Genomic DNA, 24,673 nt, shown 5'->3' with positions numbered 1-24,673 from the left:
GGTAAAAGCATCGCTAAATTATAAAGATAATTGGAGACTTTGAAGTTAATGTCATTAAGTACAGATTTGAACCATAAATAGCAAAATATAATGAGTCTTGACTAAAAAAGGAAAACAAGCAGTCTTTTATGAGTACCTGAGCACCAAAAACAGTGTCCAATGAATTTACTGGCCTATCAGTGCCATTTCAAAATAAATAAACAAAAACAAGGAAATAACCTTATGTCCTGGAGGTCATCAGCACCAGGCCAGGGTATATAAAGGGTCCTGAAGGGGTGGAAGACATTCACACCTGATAACACCCTACTCCTCTCACCAGTCCAACCAGGCCCAGCTCCAGACACTACCATGACCAGCTCCTGCTGTGGCTCCACCTGCGGGGGAGGCTGCTGCCAGCCCTGCTGCTGCCAGCCCTGCTGCTGCCGAGACCCCTGCTGCTGCCGCCCCTGCTGCTGCCAGACCACCGTGTGCCGCCCCGTGACCTGTGTGACCCACTGCACACGCCCCATCTGTGAGCCCTGCCGCCGCCCCATCTGCTGTGACCCCTGTGGCCTGCAGGAGGGCTGCTGCCGCCCCATTGCCTGCTGCCCCACGTCCTGCACGGCCATTGTCTGCCGCCCCTGCTGCTGGGCCTCCACCTGCTGCCAGCCCATCTGTGTGCAGGCGCCCTGCTGCCGGCCCCCCTGCTGCCAGCCTGCCCCCTGCCGCACCACTTGCAGGACCTGCCCCTCCTGCTGCTGAGCTGTGCATCATCCCTAAGGTCCCTCAGTAGATGGCCGGGTCCATCCTGCTGTCCCTTAGCTTCACTGCAGAACAACGTGGCTTTTCTTGAGAAGACCATTTCTCATTTCTTCAAAGAGCTCATAGAGACACTGGGGACACCTTTCCTGGCTAACTACCAATGAAGAGCACCCTGTCTTCTCATGATCCTGGTCTAGCTCCAAATCATGGTGTCTGTTTTCTAATAAACGTTGTGCTCACAGCCTAGGAATCATGGTCTTTGTGATATTTCCTTTCAGTGGATTTCTGTCTCTCTGTTTTGACCAGAGAACTTCAAAACAAGATGCCAAATAAGCCTCTTACGTTGTTTTATACAATAATCTACGTCTGCTTAGTTTCCTTGTTATCCTTGTAAATGGCATTATAAGGCCCAGGAGCTGATGAGGAAGGTGGACATGGCTATATTTTCATCACGTAGAGAGTTACTTGTGCTCATTATTCAGACACACAAAACACCTTCCGAATGATCAGTAAGGAGGCTGCTCTTGTCTGACATATAGAGTCCCAGTCCGAGGGTTCTTTCACTGACCTGGCACCTGTTAGCACAGCATAGAAAGCCCAGTACTTTAAAGGTAAAAGGAATCTTAGGTGACATCTGGCTAATCATCTGGTTTTGAAGCTGAGGAGCAATGAGAGATTAAATAAATTCTGACTAATATAATTTTAATCCTATATAATAAAAGCCTAATATGCAAATTGACTGAACGGCAGAACGCCTGGTCGCTATGACGCCTGGTTGATATGACACATACTGACCACCAGGGAGCAGACTCTCAATGCAGGAGCTGCCCCCAGCCCACAGGCCCCAATGCGGCCAAGGCGGGTGCCAGTGGGGGGCTCCCAATCACCCCGCCGGTCGCCTCACAGATTGGCCCTGATCACCAGCCAGGCCTAGGGACCCTACCTGTGCACGAATTTTGTGCACCGGGCCCCTAGTGTAATTATAATCACCAAGGCTCAGAAAAGACCCAGGAGAGGCAAGTCCCCCGACAACAAGCCTTTAAGTCTGATAAGCCCTTTAGTGTAGTTCCTCTGCCCAGAGGAGCTCTCCCATCTTCTGTGACCAAGTGTAAACTGCACCTGAATAATGCATTCCCTGCGATGTTAATGATCTGATTATTACTTAGAATGTTATTCACAGTGCTGACTCTTGTGGATTATAAATCCACACCAACTCCCAAGGGCTGCTTATCTCTGAACTTTGGGCATTAATGGCATTATATATGTAACCAAAATCATAGAACTCATGGGAACAGAGCACAGAAAGGTGGTTGCCAGGGGCTGAGGTGTAGGAGAGATGGGGAGATGCTGGTCAAAGGATACAAACTTTCAGTTATAAGATGAGTAAGTTCGGGGATCGACATGTACAGCATACAATACAATGTAGTTAACAATACTATACTGTATACCTGAAAGTTGCTATGAAAGCAGAGCTTTGATGTTCTCACCACCACCACAACAACAAAATAATCATGTGAGGCGATGGATATGTTAATTAACCTTACTGGCGTGAACATTCTGCAACATGTATGTGTCAAGTCGTCACAATATACATCTTCCTTATGCAATGTTATAGGTCAATTATACCTTAATAAACCTGGGGGGAGGGAAGAGCAGAATATACAAGTTTTTATCTAGGCCCTGGTTACTGCTTTGAAAAAAATCACATATGTCTATGGACAAGAGAAAGAATGTGACATGCGAGCGATGCAAAGGTCTTCACTGATGAGACCGCTTGACTTCTCCCGCCTCTGTTTTCCCCAGTGGTGACTATATGTTTAGTCATTTTACATTCCTTTCAAAGTTTTGAAATTATGTTTGAAATTCCATTTAGGGAGCTTTAGCTCCTGGGGCCCAAGGCACATTCTTTTGAATAACGAGAAGGATCCTGAAGTGATCCCAAACCCTGGCTAGTGAATAATAGGAGGGGTGACACAGAAAAGTAATGAGATTGTTTCCAGGCAATTCCTTACTGCCTCTGCCTCTGCCTCTGCCTCCAGGGGAAGCATGTCCATCACGTGTCTAGCAGAGCCATCGCAGGGCAGCTGTGTGGCCTCCCAAGGCAATGCCTCTGAATAAGGTATTGCACATGTTTGCATTGCTGGTGGGAAACCCCCATCTTGTCACTTCTTAGTCATAGCACCATGTGCAGGTAAATTAAGAAAAAGCTTCTCATGACATCATTCTTGATCACATACACAAGAAAACCAAGTATAAAGAAATGCCATGTCTCTTGCCCCGCTGGTATAGCTCAGGGGCTGAGCGTCAACCTATGAAACAGGAGGTCACGGCTTGATTCCCCACAGGCCCAGGTTGCAGGCTTGATCTCCAGCAATGGGCATGAAGGAGGCAGCCGATCAATGATTCTCTCATCACTGATGTTTCTATCTCTCCCTCTCCCTTCCTCTCTGAAATAAAAAAATATATACATATTTTTTAAAATGCCATGTCTCATGATCAGCTTTCTGTGGTCAGAAGGACCAGAGATATGCACAGCATGAACTGGAGAGAAGAAATAAAAAATAGATGGCAGCCTTGGATGCTTTATTCCAATACTTACGTGGTTTACAAAAACAAAGTTTTGCGCTTCCCATACAAGTATATGAGCTGAAGTCTTATTCAAAGTACACATACATTCCATTATAGCAAGTAATATGTAGTTCCAAGGAAGGACACGTGCAATACCTGTGTGATTAACATGAAGGCTTTTCAGAGAGCTCTTGAGGGTCAAGGTTAGGATCTAGTCATTGTTCTATAAACCCCTATAGTACGTTTAATTTCTTTTAAATATTACAATTCCTACAGAACCATTTGTCCAGGATTCATCAGGTGCTATCTACTCAAAATGAGCATCAAGAGTTGCTATCACCTGAAACGACTGTGACTGTTTAAATTTTGATGATAAACAGCATGAATATACCAATATTCAATGTACAAAAATAGTTCTTTAATGAAATCATGAGTCTGTCATGAGCAATGCAACCATTAGTCAAAACAACTTCTACTTAATTGGCCAAAAGATAAACAAGAGGGGTAATCAGCACCAGGCCAGGGTATATAAAGGACCCCACAGGGGAGGAAGACATTCACACCTGAGAACACCCTACTCCTCTCACCAGTCCAACCCAGCCCAACCCCAGACACCACCATGACCGGCTCCTGCTGTGGCTCCACCTGCTCCAGCTGTGGGGGAGGCTGCTGCCAGCCCTGCTGCTGCCAGCCCTGCTGCTGCCGAGACCCCTGCTGCTGCCGCCCCTGCTGCTGCCAGACCACCGTGTGCCGCCCCGTGACCTGTGTGACCCACTGCACACGCCCCATCTGTGAGCCCTGCCGCCGCCCCATCTGCTGTGACCCCTGTGGCCTGCAGGAGGGCTGCTGCCGCCCCATCGCCTGCTGCCCCACGTCCTGCACGGCCATTGTCTGTCGCCCCTGCTGCTGGGCCTCCACCTGCTGCCAGCCCATCTGTGTGCAGGCGCCCTGCTGCCGGCCCCCCTGCTGCCAGCCTGCCCCCTGCCGTACCACCTGCAGGACCTGCCCCTCCTGCTGCTGCTGAGCTGCCTAGAGCAAGCAATCAACCTTCTCTACCCAACAAAACTCCCGCCCTGAGCCATTAAGACCTCAAGTCAGCCAGAAGTTGCATGGAGATCCAAACTCATCTATTAAGATTTGGGCTGTTCTCAAGTCTTTGTAATAGTAGCAACTTCTTTCTTTCCATCTTAGATCTCAGGTCTTTCTGGCATGATTGGTTTCTAATAAACTTCTCTTCTTTGGCCTAGCAATCACAGCTTTGGTTTTACTTAATCATTCTAATTTTGTTCATTAAATCTTAATAAATGTGCTGACTGACTACCATCTGCAAGTTACACACGGTATGGTATATAATAGAAAGTAAAATTAACTTTAAGATGTTCCCCTCTTCAAGAAACTTCCAGAAAGGTGAATCAAATTAATAATCACTCAACTAAAAATTAGAATATGAAAAAAAAACAAAGTACAACACCCTGTTTGGTATCAACAAGAAGTCACTATTGGAGAACAAGAAAGACTGGAAGGAGAACCCAGCATTTTATAAGCATTAAGATTTTGGGGTACAGTTCTGAGGGAAGATGGCATTCTCAACTATGGAAACAGTATGCACAAAGGTATAGACAGGCTGTTCACAGGAGAGTTGCCTGGGAGCACTGGATATATGTAGACTAACAGTGGAAGGTAAATTTGGATAATTTGTGTGCTTTGAATATTAACCAAATGAGTACACCCTTAGGGCAATAAGCACTAAGGAGCTGTTGAAAGCCTTGAGGCAGGGGAATGGCATGACAGGAGTTGGACATTGGGGCAGTTCCTATGGTCACTGCTTATAAAAACACAAGACCACAGGCTATACATATGATGACTATACAGAAACAAACTGAGAGCTGAACTTAGATGATGGCAACAGAATAAAGAAGACACAAAGAGTATGGCAGACCTAGAAACTCTGGAGGAATATTAGCTAGTCTCAATGTGGGAAATAAAAAACAATTAGGAAGCAAATGTGATTTATTGCAGTTCGAGAGGGAATTCTTTTGATCAGCAGACACCTGAAAGAATGTTAACATAATTATGCTTATTTACTGTGTGTTTAAAACCACTACTCCACCGTGTATTTTGCCTTCCAGTTAAATATTTTTAAAACAGAAGACAATGAATTTTACTAACTCTAATTCTGGACAGCAGCAGAAAATAAAATGAACAGATTTAGATGCGAAAGATAAGCGTTTTATACCCAGCTCTTCTGGCTATGTACTGCCTATGTGAATGTGGCTATGTACTGGCTATGTGAATGTAGCAAGTCAATAACCTCTCCAAAATGCAGCCATTCCTAGACTCAATGGTATTTTAACATCAACTGGTGTTCAGAGGGAATTAAAAGTAGTTCATAACATTAGCACCAATGTCCCAATTTAGAACTTTGAGATTAAATGGGTCTCTATTTGACTCTTTTCCTTGGTTAATCCCTCCTACCAATACTATACTGATTTGTGCACTAGAGAAAAATGTGAGGCAAGCAGATTAGGTTTTGCTTTCTACATAACCCTTTAGTACCTCATACATAATAGGATTTAATAAACATGTGCTATTTATAAAAAGAATGATGTCAGTTTCTGTACCTATAAAATTAAATGGTTGAACATGATTTATTAAGGTTTGGATCTCTAATATGTAATGATTCCATTTAACCATTTTTCAACTTCATACCTACAGTCATGGTTATCATATGACATGAACATCTTTATTGACACTGGCATGAATCACTTTTTAATTCTATCCTTGTACTAACCAACACCTCTACCCCATAAAAGCTAACTATGTACTTCTACTCATGATTGGAAGGAAGGAATAAGCCTGCCATAAGTAGCAACACTATGTTCTTTTGGCCATAACTTTTTTTCATTTCTCCCGCTGTAACCATAAATATCAATTTTTTTCTTTTAGCAACTACCAGGAATTGATTCCATTTTACTTTGCACATATTAAACAATATTTGATCATCCATTTCCTGTCCTGCCTTATAAGCACTGTGATCCAGAAAAAGTATTTCCAAGTTCCTGCTATTTCTTTTATTGGTTCACCCTTATAAATTAAATTGTTTTGCTCTTTGGTCTGATATTCTTCCATAAGACACAAGGTGTAGTTAAATAAAATGACGTAAACTGACATGAATCCCACCTCTGAGAAATCAATACTATCCAGATAAATTGTATAGCAATGATTTTAATGTTTCATAGAAATATAAATTACACTTAAAATTTTTTGTGATTTTTTTCCTAATTACTAGATACGAATTTTAGCCCTTATTTTAAATTTTTGATAACAAAATATCCATAGTAAATTGGAATGGAACAGGTTTTCTTCCATATATCCTCCTGAGTGATAAATGTTTCCTCAAGGCTGAAGTTCAGGAGAGAGCATAGAAATTGGAAAGATCCAATTTCTAGAAAGATCTATGAATTTCTATGAAGTGGAGTTTATCAGAGTTTCTATGTGGGTGATTGTAGAGACTGATATCTTATTAATCTAAACAAATATAAAGACAGCCTTACATAGCCCGGCCAGCATAGCTCAGAGGCTGTGCAACGACCTATGAATCAGGAGGTCACGGTTCTATTCCCAGTCAGGACACATGTCTGGGATTGCAGGCTCAATCCCCACTGTGGGACATGCAGGAGGCAGCCGATCAATGATTCTCTCTCATCATTGATGTTTCTATCTCTCTCTCCCTCTCCTTTCCTCTCTGAAATCAATTAAAAAATATATATTTAGGGGGGAAAAAGATAGCCTTACATAAAGGCAATGGTTAACAATAACAGTCAACGGCTAAATTTTTTTTTCTGAAGACTTGAGTTTTGGTGAATGAGAGTCACTTTGTCAAGTAAAAATTACAGCATTGTTTGGAAACAAAACAAAAAAACAACTCTACCAAGGACCACTGAACACATTTGGTGAGTACTACCAGCTGAGCAATAAGGAAAAACCAATTTAGACATATATTTAAAATAACTCAGTATTTGAATAATCAGAGGGCCCTGGGAAAGCTTGTTTGAAGAGTAACAAGATAAAAATGCTATCCATGACACAGAACTGGCCAAAGCCTATAAAAGGCCCCAGTGGAACAAGCAGCCTTAACTCAGAAACTCCTCCGAACAACCCATCTCTCAAACCAACTCCTGACACCATGGCCTGCTGTCAAACTAGCTTCTGTGGATTTCCCAGCTGCTCCTGTGGGACCTGTGGCCCCAGCTGCTGCCAGCCAAGCTGCTGCCAGACCAGTTGCTGCCAGCCAACCTGCTGCCAGACCAGCTGTTGCCAGCCAACCTGCTGCCAGACCAGCTGCTGTGGGACCGGCTGTGGCACTGGCTGTGGCCAGGATTGTGGCTGTGGAGGTGTAAGCTGCCGCACCAGGTGGTGCCGCCCTGACTGCCGCGTGGAGGACACCTGCCTGCCCCCCTGCTGTGTGGTGAGCTGCACGCCCCCAACCTGCTGCCAGCTGCACCATGCCCAGGCCGCCTGCTGCCGCCCATCCTACTGTGGACAGTCCTGCTGCCGCCCAGCCTGCTGCTGCTACTGCTGCGAGCCCACCTGCTGAGCCCACCTGCTGAGCCCACCTGCTGCGAGCCCACCTGCTGAAAAACCTCCTTCTGATGGGAATCCTGAGAAAACGGCACATCCAAACTAACCAATGTTAGAGTCTCAACAAACTTCTGAACTCTAAATACTCATAACCCAGCTTGCAACCGCTTGTCACGAAGCTGCATAATTCCCTAAGATGTAAAGTCATGTATAACAGAAGACCAAAGTATTTCATAGACCTGGATATCAACCAAAGTCCTACAATCTGAAAAGAGGGCATGATAGATTACCATCAATATCTCCTGAAATACTTCAACAGCTCATTGGGTTTGGAATTTAATAAAAATTTTCATTCTTCAGTGATGAAGTCATTGTTGAAGAGTTCTTTTCTTGTAAACTTGTTATTGATACTGGAATTTTCCAATATCTCAATAAATGTGGCATAGCACTGTGGGTTTTCATTACTATGCCTTTAATAATGGTCTTTTAAAAGGTGGCTTTTCTTTGTTTTGCCATGAAGTGGTCCAATATTCTGCAGCCAAAATATATGATTAAAAGAATTTCACCTCAATGTTTTAAAAAGTCAAAGAGAGCCCTAATAGTTTGGCTCAGTGGATAGAGCGTTGGCCTGCGGACTGAAGGGTCCCAGGTTCGATTCCGGTCAAGGGCATGTACCTGGGTTGCGGGCACATCCTCAGTAGGAGATGTGCAGGAGGCAGCTGATCGATGTTCCTCTCTCATCGATGTTTCTAACTCTCTATCCCTCTCCCTTCCTCCCTGTAAAAAAATCAATAAAATATATTTAAAAATAAAAATAAAAAATAAAAAGTCAAAGAGAGAATTCTCCACTAGCACAACATTACAAGAATGACGCAGCTTGTTGAGCCTACAGCTCTTCGTGTGAAGAATAAGGTTCTCCTTTCTCTAAGTAGACAGAACACCCCATCAGGGCACAGCCTACACATGCATATACAACACCTCTATTCCCTCCTCTCCCACTCTCCTGTCTCGCATCACATTGGGATGATTTAGACTAAATGCAGCTTTTACTTATAATGGCTTCAACTCAGAAACACCAACATGAGCCCGGTTGGAACTCAGGAGAGAAGAGAAAAATCTACTTACATGATTTAGGATAAAAAGTTGAGGGTGTTCATTTGTTTGGTGCATCAACCATGTCTTACCTCTCAGGCATTTAAGGAAGGCAGCTGCAACTGATGCAGAGAACTGATTAAATGGAGCTTAAGAAATTGAAAGAATACCCAAAACTTATAACTAGAAAATGGAACCCTGACATCTTAAAGAAAAATAATTCAATAGATGAGTATCTATAAAAAATTGAGAATAACATCCTCTCTTCTTATAGTTCTGGAATTGTCTGGGCACCATAACTTAAACGAAATCATTAAAATCAAAAGGAACAGGCATAATAATTTTAAAAAGCTTTAAGTGTAAGCTGGTATTCCCCTCCCCGCTCCCCCAAAAAAAGACCAGCAATAGAGTATCCAGCATTGAAACAGAATAGAAAATCTACACAGGGGGAGATCACAAATGATTAAACTTCTTACTCTATTTGTTTGAGAACCAATCAGGAAGCAAGGGACATAAGTGGTAAGACAAAAATCTTGATTTTCTTTCTTTATTAGGAAATGTAAGGGAATATTCAGATTAGTCTTCATTCTGTGGCAGAGAGGTAAAATTGTCAAATTTTAAGCATCATACATTATGTGATGGTTAATTTTATGTCTCAAGTTGATCAGGCTAAGGCAGTGGTTGGCAAACTGCGGCTCGGCAAACAGCGGCTCGCGAGCCACATGCGGCTCTTTGGCCCCTTGAGTGTGGCTCTTCCACAAAATACCAGCTCTTGCACAAAATACCGACTTCTGCACATGGGCCACAAAGTTTCAATCGCACTGTACGTGTGCGCCCGCACGTGGTATTTTGTGGAAGAGCCACACTCAAGGGACCAAAGAACCGCATGTGGCTCGCGAGCTGCAGTTTGCCGACCACGGGGCTAAGGGATAAGAAGATAACATTATTTCTGGGTGTGCCTGTGAGGGTGTTTTCAGAAGAGATTAGCATTTGGCCTGCAGACTGAGTAAAAAGGATGAACGACCCTCACCAACACAGCCAGTCATCAATTAATCCATGGAGGGTCCGAATAAAACAAAAAAGGCAGAAGGGCAAATTTGCTCTCTTGCTTGAGTTGGGACATCTCTCTTCTTCTGCCCCCAGATCAGTGCTCCTAGTGGGACTTCTCAGCCTCCATAGTTGTATGAGCCAATCCCACATAATAAATACATATATTTTCACTAATATGTACAGGGGCGGGCAAAAGTAGGTTTACAGTTGTCCATATGGAAAAAGACATTCCGGTTATGATTACTATAGTAGCTTTATTAACTCAAAAAAATGTCACTCACAACCTGCTTTTGCCCACTCCTGAATTTATATATCTTGTTGGTTCTCTTTCCCTGGAGAATCCGGACTAAAACATCTTATTCTTAATAATTCTCTAAGGGCAACTAAAGATCAGAAACATGAAAACTGAGTTAAATTTTGCAGTGAGAAAGATGTTGAAAGCAATGCCATGGTAGAGAAGCACAAACATGGAAATATAACATATAATGCTACTCTATCGCCAGTGCCCTTGTCAATATGAATTTTAACTCCTCAAACATCGGAAATGTGTGCAAGGGGAGGTAAGTCATTTTAGTATCAAAGATTCTGCCAAATTTAGGTATGAAATAGCTTCTGAGACTGTAGTAACGAGAAATCCACATATTTAAAACATCCAACGTGGAAATATTAGCTAATCAAAGAATCAGTGACACAAATTTGCTAAAGGAAAAGAAGCAAAAATATTCACAAAGAACCATACCTTTCAATTCACATTTGATGTGGAATTTCAAAATGTCTTAATTCATCTGGGAAGAGTTATGATCTGAACTCAAAGCTGTCATTTCTAGAGAAGCAGAACTAACACTTGCCATTTTGATTCAAACCCCCTATGTGGCACTGGATTTGTCTCTAACAACTACAGTAAACTGCATACTCTAGGTCTAAAACACCACAGTATGCCACATACTCCAGTTTTAATATATTAAGAGTGTGATTTTTATGAAGTTAAGAGCATTTATTCTCAGCACAGAAAAAAATTGTAACTATGTGTGGTGATGGATCTTAACTTACTGTGGTGATCATTTCACAATATATACATACTAGAGGCCTGGTACACGAATTTGTGCATGGGTGGGGTCTGGCCAGCCCGCCCCAATCAGGCTGATCAGGCCTGGCCGGCCAGGGGGAGGGACCATGGGTGGTTGGCCAGCCAGCCCCGCCCCCTGGTCAAACTCCCAGTTGAACTCCCGCTCAAGGGGACAATTGGCATATTAGCATTTTATTATGTAGGATATCAAATCATTATGTTGTACACTTAAAACTAATACAATATTATATGTCAATCATATCTCAATTGTAAGAAAAGAACATTTAAATCTATAGAAGAGCCTAAAATCAAAGATTGGATGAAGTCACAAGTCAAGTAGTCACAAGTCACGTTAACTCTTTCAGCACTTAAGATTTTCTTGAAGTATACCTATTATATAGCTTTTAAAAATAAAATCTCCTGCCCAGATGGCGTGGCTCAGTGGTTGTGCATTGACCTATGACCCAGGACGTCACAGTTTGATTCCTGGTGAGGGCATATGCCCAGACTGTGGGCTCGATCCCCTGTAGAGGGTGTGCAGGGGGCTGCTGACCAATGATTCTCTCTCCTCATTGATATTTCTATCTCTCCCTCCATCTCCCTTCCTTTCTGAAATCAATAAAAAAAATTTAAATTAAATTAAATCTCCAGAGAAATCTCTAATCACAGAGTTATTACTCATGCTAAACTCTGTCTTTCCTCCCCCTACTCTCCAAAAGCCTGTAAAAAATAGGGCAAATTTCCATTGGTTTTCCCTAGAACACCTGCTTACATGGAAAAGACTGTAATGATTGAAAGTTTAGTCTGGAGTTAGATGGCATGGTTCAAATTTTAGATTCACCATTTGTTAGCGTGAACTTGGGTGAATGACTTAAATCTGTTTGTGGCTCACTGTCTTCATAGAAATGGTATAAAAGCAATGATACCTACCCTGTAGGGTTGCTGTGAAAATTAAATGAATTGATGCAAGCAAAGTACTCAGAACTGTTTGGACACATAAGTGTTTGAAAAATGTTTTCAGTACCAACTCATCCATATTTCCCAGCCCCTGATGAAAGCATCCCAGTCTGGCCGCTGAATCACTCTGCTGCTCTGGCAAAGTGAAGAAAAGAAAGGGTAGGGAAGGGGCAGCTGTCGACATTGGAGGCCACGTGGCTGAGCATCAAACTGTCATGTGAGACCCAAGAGCTCAATTATTAGGGTCAACATAGAGTAATATTGACACTCCTTAAAGGTGAGGCATCAGCCAATTATTCTTTGGGCAATGAGCAGATTGTAACGAATATGGGAAATTAGGGGTTACGTACTCAGTGAGCGCTAATGACTACTGGGCCATGGTAAAGAATCCTAATTGAAGACCAAATAAAATAAACCTTCAAAGGCTTTCAGAAGGTTGCACAAATAACTCAGGGACAGGGCAATTATCATTCAGAAACAAGTTATTTAAACACAAACAAGGAAGAGACTTTGGGAATTATGTAAATAATAGCTGGCCAAGGCTTATAAAAGGCCCGATGTAGAAGTTATCACCAAACCTAAAAAATTTCTCCAAGCAACCCACCTCTCAATCCAACTCCTGACACCATGGCCTGCTGTCAAACTAGCTTCTGCGGATTTCCCAGCTGCTCCTGTGGGACCTGTGGCCCCAGCTGCTGCCAGCCAAGCTGCTGCCAGACCAGCTGTTGCCAGCCGACCTGCTGCCAGACCAGCTGTTGCCAGCCAACCTGCTGCCAGACCAGCTGCTGTGGGACCGGCTGTGGCACTGGCTGTGGCCAGGATTGTGGCTGTGGAGGTGTGAGCTGCCGCACCAGGTGGTGCCGCCCTGACTGCCGCGTGGAGGACACCTGCCTGCCCCCTTGCTGTGTGGTGAGCTGCACGCCCCCAACCTGCTGCCAGCTGCACCATGCCCAGGCCGCCTGCTGCCGCCCATCCTACTGTGGACAGTCCTGCTGCCGCCCAGCCTGCTGCTGCTACTGCTGTGAGCCCACCTGCTAAAAGCCAAGTTAATGATTTTCAACCTGAAGTTGCAACTTCCAACTCAATCCATGAACTAATTATTTCTTCAACCATTCCTGGACTACTAACAAGTTCTGGAACTTTTATTTGACTTTTGTTGTGGGAGTTAGCAAATACTTGAGCCTTGCAGACCTGATCTCCCCACTGAGGCTGCCAAAATACAAATTTGACTCAAGAAATGGGAAAACCAATTTGCATTGGGCTTGACCTTCAACAAGTATTTGATCCCATGCTCCAGGACTCAGTGCTGCCGAAGCTGGGGAAGAACTATCTATACTTCTTAGACGCGTTCACCTCCTCTACTCTACCATCCTTCAAACTGCACTTCCCATAAAAGAGGAATACTATACTAAGGCCTAATAAATTATATTTATTTGGTGCAGCAGACATATCTCCTTTTCTTCATTGAGTGTACTCATGATGTATTGGTATATTTCATAGAAAGTTATGCAAAATATTTTAATCTGGTTTTGCTACCCCACACTGCTCTTCTTATACAATGTTAGGAAAATTTTTGATGAGATCCAATGGAGGTTAATTCCCATAAAAACATCCAGAAAAGGCAGTTCTAGGGCCTCAGAAATGGCACAGCTCTATGACCAAGTCCTGACCTCACACAGTGCTTTCACAACCAGAAAGCTACAGAAGCCAGGACCTCTGAATCTAGAGCCAGAATATTAGTCATTTTTTTTCACATCTGTTAAAGGAATGCTCTTTCAGGCAATCTTCAAACACTGGTAATGTATGCTAGTAAATCCCACTCTTCCATTTACACGTGGTCTTGCAGAACAAAGCAAGAGAACTACAAGTTGGGGAAATATGCTTTTAATTAGATGGAGATTTTTACTCCAAAAACTTTTCTTCCCTAATTTCTGAACTGAAAGTGAGGACAACAAAGATTTGTTCTATTTTTAGAATCAACATATTGTACATTGGCTTAAAATGTATGCTTAACAAAAATACATATGTATTATACATATAGATGCATTTATATATAATACTTATAAACAATGAATTTAAACACAAGTATCTCAGAATATTTCACAAATTTTTGAGAAAGGATCAAGATTAATTCATGGTTTCTTGGGATTAGAACTGGATGAGACTGAAGGTATTCTTTTCTATTAAGAACTAGAGGCCCGATGCACAAAAATTTGTGCCCTGAGGGTGGGGTGTCCCTCAGCCCAGTCTGCCCCCTCTCACAGTCTGGGAGCCCTCAGGGGATGTCCTACTGACAGCTTAGGCCTGCTCCCTAAGCTGTCTGGCCTCCCTTTGTGGGAGGTGACCCGGCTAATCAGGGGAAGGCGCCACCCCCATCACCCTGCTGCTGCTGCCACTGCCAGCTGCTGCAGCTGTGCCGGTTCTCCTCAGCCCTCGCAGCCACTGTGGCTTTGTCAGGAAGGACGTCCGGTCTATCCAGTCTAATTAGCATATTACCCGTTGATTAGTATAGATATTCTTTGGGTGGCTCAGTTGGTTGGAATGTCATCCTGTACACCAAGCGGTTTCAAGTTCTATTCCCAACCAGGGCACATACCTAGGTTGCAGGTTCAATTGCCCATCAGGTTGCATACAGGAGGTACCAAATGATGTTTCTTCCTCTTTATCTCTCTCTCTCCCTTCCTCTCTATCTAAAATCAATAAACATAGCCTCAGGTGAGGATAAAAAAGAAAGAATGTTACTTTGGTTAAAGTTCCAATGCTTTATTCATTTATAGGCTAATAAAAATCAAGCAACTAGAAAGCATGAATAAAGAATAACTTGTAAGCAAAGAATCAGTTACCCTGACACAGCATCTAGAAACCTGATCCAATCCAGAAAACACCCCTTGAACACCAGAACAGAAAGGAGGACAATAAATAAATAAATAAATAAACAAACAAACAAACAAACAGACAAGTGACTTTGGTAGGAGGCAAATTCGGCTGTTTATCATTACCATACACTGCTCATCATTCATTCCCCCTTTAATTCAGCAAGTGCATACTGAGCATGGACATGCAGATGGTGCAGAAGGTACTATCTACGAAACCAAGGCGAACCAGACATGGGCAGATCATGCCCTTAAGGAACCAATGATCTGGTGGAGCAATAGCACAATTTTCGCCCTGGAGGTGTCTGAGAAAGCATCTCATCTTACAGATGAACAAACCAATGCTCAGAGGGACTAAGTGACTTTTCTGAGGGTCAGTCAATTAATGATAGAACCAGTTTGAGAAGCCTCTTTGGTTGAATTAATTTCTCAGTTAAGAGCTCAGTTCCCTACATCATGTGACCATCTCTAATCACCTAACTCTGGACTTGTTTAAAGTTACTTTCAGCTTAAAATTCTATGATTTTTTTAAAATTCAAAAAGCACAACTAAAAACAATTGAGATTTTATCAGTAGGGGATGACTGAAGAGAGTGTGGTGTGATCATACTCAGGAATACCACATAGCTATTTAAAAGAAACAATAACAGTATGTACAGGATAGGTCAACAATTGGATAATCTGGATGAAATGGGTAATTCCTATCGAAACTGGATCATGGAAATATAGAAATCTGAACAGAGTTATCGCTAAGATGGAGACTGAATCAGTAATAAACAACCTCCTAAAAGAGAAAATCCCAGTATCAGACGGCTTTATTGATGAATTCTACCAAACACTTAAAGAAAATGAAAGAAGGGGAAACACTTCCAAACTCATTCTATGAAGCCAGCATTACCCTATACCAAAGTCAGACAGACACTGTAAGAAAAGAAAATTACAGACCAATATCCCTGATTAATATTGATGCACTATCCCTTGACAAAATACTATCTAACAGAATTCAAAAGCACATTAAAGGATATACACCAAGACCAAGTAGATTTTCAACATATAAAAATCATTCAATCCAATACATCACATAGCAGAATGAAGGGGGGGAACACATGCTTATCTCAATAGATGCAGAGAAAACATTTGATGAAATTCAAGTCTTTCATGATTAAAAAAAAAAAAACTCAACAAACTAAGAATAGAAGGAAACTATCTCTGCATAATAAAAGTCATATATGAAAAGCCCACACCAAAATCATACTCCATCATGGTGAAAGATGACGTGTTTTTTTTTAAAATAAAATTTTATTTTATTGTTGAGAGTATTACAGAGGTCCCCCAATTATCCCCACTTTACCCACCTTCTCCCAGCCCCTGCCCCACCCCAGGCATTCACCACACTATTGTCTGTGTCCTTTGGTTATGCATATATGTATATGAGTTCTTTCGTTAATCAATTCCTGTCTCCCCCCCACCCTCCCCTCTGGGACATGTCAGTCTGTTCCATGCCTCCCTGTCTCTGGACCTATTTTGTTCATCTGTTTATTATATTTATTAGATTCCACTTGTGAAATCATATGATATTTGTCTTTCTCTGACTGGCTTATTTCACTTAGCATATTACTCTCCAGATCCCTCCATGCTGCTGCAAAGGGTAATAAATCCTTTCTTACAGCTGCATGGTATTCCGTTAAATGTACTACAGCTTTTTTATCCACTCATCTACTGATGGACACTTGGGCTGTTTTCAGACCTTAGCTATTGTAAATAACACTGCTATGAACATGGGAGTGCATATATTCTTTCTGATTGGTGTTTCGGGCTTTTTAGGATATATTCCTAGAAGTGGGACCACTGGGTCAAATGGTAGTTCCATTTTCAATTTTTGAGTAAATTTCATACTGTTTTCCATAGTGGATGCACCAATCTGCATTCCCACCAGCAGTGTACTAGTATTCCCTTTTCTCGACATCTTTGCCAGCATATGTTATTTGTTGTTTTTTAAATCTGCCACCTATTAATATGGAATGGTCTGCTCTTTCTTTGGTTTCTCCTTGCCCTTTGTGTATGCGGGCCAGTTTGCAAACCAAAAGAGTATTAATCATACAGCCAAAGGTGTAAGCAACCCAAGTGTCCGTTGATGGATGAATGGATTAAAAAAACTGAGGTATATACATACAGTGGACATTACAGATGTCAGAGGGGTGGGAGAGGGGAGACTGGATGAAAGAAGGTGAAAAGGTTAGCCAAAGAACATATAGGCATAGTTCATGGACACAGACAATAGTGTGGTGAAGGCCAGAAGGAGGAGTGGGGAGGGGCTGGGTGGAGACAGGCAAAACAGGGGTGAGTGAATAGGGGACATCTGTAATAGTGTCAACAATAAAATTTTAAAAAGGAAGTTCTGACACATTCTACAACATGGATGACTCTTGAGAATATAAGCAAGTTACAAAACAGACAAATACTGGATGATCTTACTTGTATGAGGTAACAAGAGTGGTCAAATTCATCAAGACACAAAGTATCATGGTGGTTGCCAAGGGTTTGGGAAGGAGAGAAAGAGAAAGTTGTTTAATGGATATAGAATTTCTGTTTTGCAAGATAAAAAGAATTCACAATGTGAATTTACATAACACTAGTGAGCTGTACTCTTAAAATTGGTTAAAATGATAAATTTTATGTGTATTTTACAATTAAGTTGTTTAAAAAATAGTATAGCCCTAGCTGGTTTGGCTCAGTGCATAGAACGTCAGCCTGTAGACCAAAGGGTCCCAGGTTCGATTCCGGTCAAGGGCGGGCTCAATCCCCAATAGGGGGCGTGCAGGAGGCAGCCAAACAATGATTCTCTCTTATCATTGATGTTTCTATCTCTCTCTCCCTCTCCCTTCCTCTCTGAAATCAATAAAAATATATTTTAAAAAATAAGTAGTATAGGAGACCCCGACTACTGAATTGTAAGATCTATGTGCATAGATGCTGCTTCATGTTGACAAAAACAGAAAGAAAGGTATTGAAGAACAGGTACCAAACTTAATATTGATTATCTCCTGGAATACTACTTTTGGAAGGGATGTGTGTATTTTGGGATAGGGAGGGAAAATATTAACTTTTGGTACTGCTTGACTTGTTAAAGTGTGTGTTCATTACTGGCATATATTCTTAATTGAGTACAGTCAGAAAACAATCTACAAGCTACAGTCATTAGGGTCTCAGTTGGGAATATGTACACTGACGATGAAGACAAAAGCCCGCTAGAGCTCTGAGGATCCTGTAACTTGCACTCTGATCACAGAAAGGCATACTTCTTTTGGATACTGATGAACCAAGTGAGTGCTCATGTCTTGATGACACTAATGTTAGTTATTCAAGTCTAGACAACGTGTTTATGAATCATGATCCTAATTGAGTGACCACCTACAAAAAAAATGTTCATTTAGATAGACTCTACTTGAAAGTTATCAAAAGACAGATTCGACAAAGCAAGCCAGGGCAGTGGTTGGCTCAAGTTTGGTCCCTCATGTGACTAACACTAAGAGGAGCTGCCATGATGGCTCCCACAATGAGTCTTCACTTGCCCCACAGGGCAAAGAAGAAATGTAATGAGACTTAATTGAGCAATGACCAAAGCAGGCTATTGAAATGCTATTTATAACTTTCTAAACAACTCAGGTACTAGCCAATCAGAGACTGACTTTGCAAATAGTTTCAAGGAAAGATGCTAAACATTAGGAAAATAGGTGTCTCTGGCGACTATATAAAAGGCCAGATGTAGAAGGTGCAACCAAAACTCAAGAAACTTCTCTAAACAACACACCTCTCAACCCAACTCCTGACACCATGGCCTGCTGTCAAACTAGCTTCTGTGGATTTCCCAGCTGCTCCTGTGGGACCTGTGGCCCCAGCTGCTGCCAGCCGACCTGCTGCCAGACCAGCTGCTGCCAGCCAAGCTGCTGCCAGACCAGCTGTTGCCAGCCAACCTGCTGCCAGACCAGCTGCTGTGGGACCGGCTGTGGCACTGGCTGTGGCCAGGATTGTGGCTGTGGAGGTGTGAGCTGCCGCACCAGGTGGTGCCGCCCTGACTGCCGCGTGGAGGACACCTGCTTGCCCCCCTGCTGCGTGGTGAGCTGCACGCCCCCAACCTGCTGCCAGCTGCACCATGCCCAGGCCGCCTGCTGCCGCCCATCCTACTGTGGACAGTCCTGCTGCCGCCCAGCCTGCTGCTGCTACTGCTGCGAGCCCACCTGCTAAAAGGAAGGTTGCTGGTTACTTAAGAATGAAAGGAGCAACTCAGGAAAACTGCCTTGATCTCTAAAGAAGTGTTCAACTTTACTTGGATGCTATGTATCGCGATGTTTCTAAGCCGCTCAGAAATCATAAGTCTTAGGCCCCTCTTGAGTGTGCTGAACTCTCCCACTGAAAACATCTATTAACCAGTGTCAGATCAATGACAGCTCTGTCCTCCTCCCTATTTCGTGATCCCCACACATTTTCAGACCTGCTTTCTCCTTCAATACCCTGTTAATTTAAAATAAAATGTTTACTTGTGCTAAGCAAACTGAGTCATTTTCTTCCATCATTTAGCTTGTCCACCTTCAGCTGAAATTCAAGAGAAGTGAATTTGCACTTTGATAATAATCCTGAGGCATAAACAAAAAATCTAAACCAGAAAAATACAAGTTATATTATGCTTTCATCCATCAGTTAATGAGATGTTCCATGCATTAAATAATACTTGCAGTTATCCAAAAACTTACATGCTCCAAATCTATTATGATTAGGTCTAAACTAATAAGGCCACTTTTAACTAAAATGTTCAGGTTGATCAAAGCTATGGGATTGCTACCTAGATGTACTTCTACGACTTTTAATCTCCTTCCCTTTAATCTACTAGATGTTCTCCTTCATGTATGCCTAATAGCGAAAGAAACTGCAATGCCGACTAAATAGATTTGAAAGTATCTACCAGATGCTATCAGACACTATTTTCCAAGAGCATTTAGGTTTTAATTCCTATGCCTTACCCTAATATATTCTTCCCACTGACCCCCAAATTGATCTCTACGCTTCAACTCCCAACACTCCCCCCTCCATTATAAGTATGTATAAGGTGCATCACTGGTCTAAACGAAATTAGAATAAACAGCTATGTAGATAGCCACTGAGTTCCACCAGCACCACATGTCAGACACATGTATCAGAAAAATGAAACAACTATATATTTTGGACTTTGCAATCCAATTTGAAAGATGTTCTCTTAAGAAGTTAGCACAAATCTAGACCCAAAATACCTTTTACCAATTAATTCTTAAGTAATTTGAGTGCAGCATACAAAATACAACATGACAAAATATCAGACACTTTAAGCCGTCTTTTCCAAATTATTTACAAGCTCCCAGCACTTACCTCTACCATTTAATTAGTAGCAGAATAAAGTAAATGGCAGTATATCCTTCAAAATGTCATAACTCCCAGATGCTTTTCCTGAGCCTTGGTTCAACTATCAAATGCAGAAAAAATTTTCAGCATTTCCTTGTCTCCTTTGACAATAACAAGGACTCCTTCATGAGAGGCACTAAGCTTGAAAGTTCTATTCAATCATTAAGTGGTACAGGCACCCATGAATCATGCCTTTTACTCCTCCCATTCAAAATCATATTCAACAGACATTGAGATACTACCAGTGGGTAGGCACTCCACCAGACACTTTTATATATACTATGTCATTTGGTTCACACGAGAAGATTTTTGGCCTGAAACACAAATAATATTTGCACATTTCAAATTGGTGAAAAGGAACTATAATGGGAATCTGACTTGATGTTGGGAGTAAATTACTTGGAAACTAAATTATGCATGGCAGAAGGCATGCTTTCAACTCAGTGGTTGTCCTGATGTCCTAAATTCAAGAGAATTTTAGTCTATACATCCAGAGGCAAAAAAAAATAATAGTTTTTTTTAAAAGGAGCACAATTATCCTTAGCCCTAGAGGTCTTGACAGAGTGTCATGTGGAATAAATACCTCTATAAAGCACGTGTGTTGACATGGACAAAAATAGGAGGACTCTGAAAACCACAAACCTATTCCAAAGAGCAAAAGACCGATCCGAGGAGTCCAAATAAACTATAAAACAAAGTAATTTCTAAACTGCTGCTCATAATGTGTCATAAGTATTTATGTGTAAGCCAATCAGAGGCCCACTGAGGAGCAAATTTAAACAAAAACAAGGAAGATATGTTAAAAACTGTATAAATACCAGCTGGTCAGAATATATAAAAGGCCCAACATAGCAGTCACCACCAAACCTTCAAGCAACCCAACTCCTGACACCATGGCCTGCTGTCAAACTAGCTTCTGCGGATTTCCCAGCTGCTCCTGTGGGACCTGTGGCCCCAGCTGCTGCCAGCCAAGCTGCTGCCAGACCAGCTGTTGCCAGCCAACCTGCTGCCAGACCAGCTGCTGTGGGACCGGCTGTGGCACTAGCTGTGGCCAGGATTGTGGCTGTGGAGGTGTGAGCTGCCGCACCAGGTGGTGCCGCCCTGACTGCCGCGTGGAGGACACCTGCCTGCCCCCCTGCTGTGTGGTGAGCTGCACGCCCCCAACCTGCTGCCAGCTGCACCATGCCCAGGCCGCCTGCTGCCGCCCATCCTACTGTGGACAGTCCTGCTGCCGCCCAGCCTGCTGCTGCTACTGCTGCGAGCCCACCTGCTAAAAAACCAACTTGTTGATTTTTGACTGCCCAGGACACAGTATCTGAATAATGTCTCCTCAACAACCCGTGGGCCACTAACAAGTTCTCATACTTCTACTTGGGTTTCTGGTATGGGCTCTTATGGGGGCTATCAAGTCGATGAGTTCTATCAGATTCCATTCTACAATGAATACCTTAACTCTCCACTGCGGACACAGAAGTGCTGTGAACCCACCTGCTGATCATCAAATTGCTTTGGATCTACTATTCCCGATTTTCCCACAGGGTTGAAAATTGCTGCCATATTGTGGATTTTATCCTTGAGAGCTGTCCACAAGTCTATTTTTCCAATGCTTTGTGATCTATTTTTACCTTCTATTTACCTAAAAAAAATTTTCAACATTAAAGGCACAAAAGTATAGCCAAGCGACATTCCTCAGATGTCACCAGAGAGAATGGAGGCTCTTCACCCAACATTCAGCTTCTAAGAAGACTTTCCCATATTTCAAAATCTGATTCCACCCCTTTTGGGGGGATCATAATGATCTTTTCTGTTGGCTATTTTAATTATACCTGTGATACAGTGTCTTCTGTCATTTCTTAATAAATGTTATATACTGGGCAAAGAAATCATGGTCAGTGTCTCCACTTGTACATAACTGCTTATAGTTCAAGAATGTCCACTTGTGAGAAATACACTTGTTTCTTTTTAAAAAGAGACTGAAGCTATATGCAGTGTATTCATTCAATAAAAATGTATTGACCACCACTTCAATGAAGTGATTATGGAAATCAGACAGATGAAAAATTAATTCTTATCCTGGAGGACCTTACTATCCAGAAAGAAAAAGAATGTGTGAAAATAGATACATACAGTGTGATGAGAAAAACTATATTTTCTTAGCAGTTCATAGAAAGAAAAAAAAAACTCCCTCTACCTTAGGGATAGATGCTTTTGTGACCAAGATGCCGCAACAGTTGAACTTAAAATAGGTTCATCCACATGGGATATGCATGCTGGCAACCCCAAAAGCTTAAGAAAGGGGCATTAAACATTACACATGAGACCAAGAGGAATATTTCCTATTGCAGAAAGGGAGGAGAGAAAAGAAGAAAGAGAGGCCATGAATATTACTCTATGATCCCTCCCCATTAAGCTGTCACACTCACACAATCTGTGGGTGGTCAATTGTCCTATGTAAGGAGCTGAGTTTCATGTCTGGGTTGATTCAAGGGAATGACAGCCCAGGAGCTAGACAGAGCGAGGGGAATGGCAGGAAAGTAAGGCCCCAGGAACCTTCAGAAACTGTGGAGAGGCTTTGGGTGGACCCTGCTGTGGAACGTAGTATCACTTCAGGACCAGCGAGGGCTACGCTGGGGGCAGCATTAGGGAAGACTTCCCAAGGGAGGTGATCTTTGAAGAGGGCCTTGAGGTCATTCTAAATGGAGCAAAGAATTAAAAAAAAAAAAAAAGCCAACCTACACACCAAAGTAACGAGAACACCAAAAGGTAGCAAAATGTTGGTGGAGCAATAGGAACTCTCACTCATTGCTGGTGGAAAGGCAAAATGGTACAGCCACTCTGGAAGACAGTTGGATTGTTTCTTACAAAACGTAGACTTAGTGCACAGTGCAACGATTGTGCTCCTCAGTATTTCAACCCTAATAAGTTGAAAGCTTATGTCCATGCAAAAACCTGCAAATGAATATTTACAGAAGCTTTATTTGTAATTGCCAAAAATTGGTAGCCACCAAAATGTCCCTCCATAGGTGAATGGATAAGCAAACTTTGGTATATCTATTCGATAGATATCACTATTCTGTGATAAAGAGAAATAATTTCTCAAATCACAAATGAGTATGGAAGAATCTTAAATGCCTATTGTTTAATGTAAGAAGCCAATCTAAAAAGACTTCGTACTATATGATTCCAACTGTATGACATTCTGAAAAGGGCAAACTATAGAGACAATAAAAGTTGCCAACATGTCAGGCCTGCTATTCCCTGCAGATGCCTGTAGTATAATACTATATATAAGCTTATAATTTAAAAAATAAATGATAGAAATAGAGAGATATGGCCCTGGCCTATGAAATCTAAAAGTCAGCTGTGAGTTTCCTCTATTGATAAAAGGAACACGCATTGCTGGAGCTCCCACTTCCTCTTCACCCTGATGCTTCTTCAACATATACCACTTTAACCCACTTACTGATAGCCTGAAAAAGTCAGTACCACTGTGAACTCAGACCTCTCAAGAAAAGATTTAAATCACGCCCAGCAGAAAGAACCCCAGCCAGCTGGGGTTCTGGCTGAGGGTAAAGAAAACATGAAATGGGTAGTGGGAGAAGAGAGTTTCAGTATTAATTATAGCCCTGTAACCAATTAGAAGGAAAAAAAAGGATTACAGAAACTATGAATATTTTTCTATGTATATTTTCCTGGTTATTTTCTTCTCTTTTTTCCTTCCCTTGTTTAATGTCATATGCTGTACCACAAGCTAAGTAAACTTCATATGGACCTAACTGCATTTAATACTTACATCAGTCCTGTGAAATAGATATTTTTTTCAATGAGTAAATTAAGTCTAAAGGAGGTTCAATGGATTGAAATCAGGATTTCAAAGGGATATCTGCACTCCCGTGTTCATTGCAACATTATTCACAATACCCAATACATGAAAGCAACCTAAATATCCATCAACAGACAAAGAAAACGTAGTATTTACACACAGTGCAATATTAGTCAACATTAAAAAAGAAGGAAATCATGCCACTTGTAGCAACATGGATGAACCTAGAGGACATTATCCTAAGTTAAATAAGCCAGACACAGAAGAGCAAATACTACACCATCCCACTTATATAAGCAATCTGAAATAGTTAAACATAGAAGCAGAGAGTAGAGAGGTGAGTAAGTCTTAGGGATCTACTGTACATCATAGTGTCTAAGATTAACAATACAATATTGTAGTATACTTAAATATTTGCTAAAAGGATAGATATTAAGTGTCCTTATCACCAAAAAGAGGGCAGGAAGAAAATTTGGAAGTGACAGGTATG

At 42.0% G+C, this 24,673-nt stretch overlaps 5 protein-coding genes across 5 annotated transcripts; all 5 read left to right on the top strand.

Annotated features, from left to right (window-relative positions):
- Positions 1-348: 348 nt before the first annotated feature.
- Positions 349-741, top strand: LOC132217871 (keratin-associated protein 2-3-like). The gene has a single exon (XM_059668296.1). The coding sequence runs from the start codon at positions 349-351 to the stop codon at positions 739-741; it is 393 nt and encodes a 130-aa protein (XP_059524279.1).
- A 3,156-nt stretch (positions 742-3,897) lies between these two features.
- LOC132218993 (keratin-associated protein 2-3-like) lies at positions 3,898-4,603 on the top strand. Its single transcript, XM_059670973.1, has one exon. It carries the CDS (start codon positions 3,929-3,931, stop codon positions 4,331-4,333), a length of 405 nt encoding a protein of 134 aa, XP_059526956.1. The 5' UTR covers positions 3,898-3,928; the 3' UTR covers positions 4,334-4,603.
- Positions 4,604-7,467: 2,864 nt separating this feature from the next.
- LOC132218992 (keratin-associated protein 9-3-like) lies at positions 7,468-7,906 on the top strand. Its single transcript, XM_059670972.1, has one exon. The coding sequence runs from the start codon at positions 7,496-7,498 to the stop codon at positions 7,904-7,906; it is 411 nt and encodes a 136-aa protein (XP_059526955.1). The 5' UTR covers positions 7,468-7,495.
- Positions 7,907-12,660: 4,754 nt separating this feature from the next.
- On the top strand, positions 12,661-13,435 carry LOC132218991 (keratin-associated protein 9-3-like). Its single transcript, XM_059670971.1, has one exon. The coding sequence runs from the start codon at positions 12,683-12,685 to the stop codon at positions 13,091-13,093; it is 411 nt and encodes a 136-aa protein (XP_059526954.1). The 5' UTR covers positions 12,661-12,682; the 3' UTR covers positions 13,094-13,435.
- Positions 13,436-18,744: 5,309 nt separating this feature from the next.
- LOC132218990 (keratin-associated protein 9-3-like) lies at positions 18,745-19,473 on the top strand. Its single transcript, XM_059670970.1, has one exon. It carries the CDS (start codon positions 18,762-18,764, stop codon positions 19,170-19,172), a length of 411 nt encoding a protein of 136 aa, XP_059526953.1. The 5' UTR covers positions 18,745-18,761; the 3' UTR covers positions 19,173-19,473.
- Positions 19,474-24,673: the final 5,200 nt, after the last annotated feature.

Source organism: Myotis daubentonii, chromosome 16 (assembly GCF_963259705.1).
Source record: "Myotis daubentonii chromosome 16, mMyoDau2.1, whole genome shotgun sequence".
Taxonomy (NCBI): Eukaryota; Metazoa; Chordata; class Mammalia; order Chiroptera; family Vespertilionidae; genus Myotis; species Myotis daubentonii.
The sequence above is the reverse complement of the archived record's forward strand: the minus strand, read 5'-3'. Positions and strand labels throughout refer to the sequence as shown.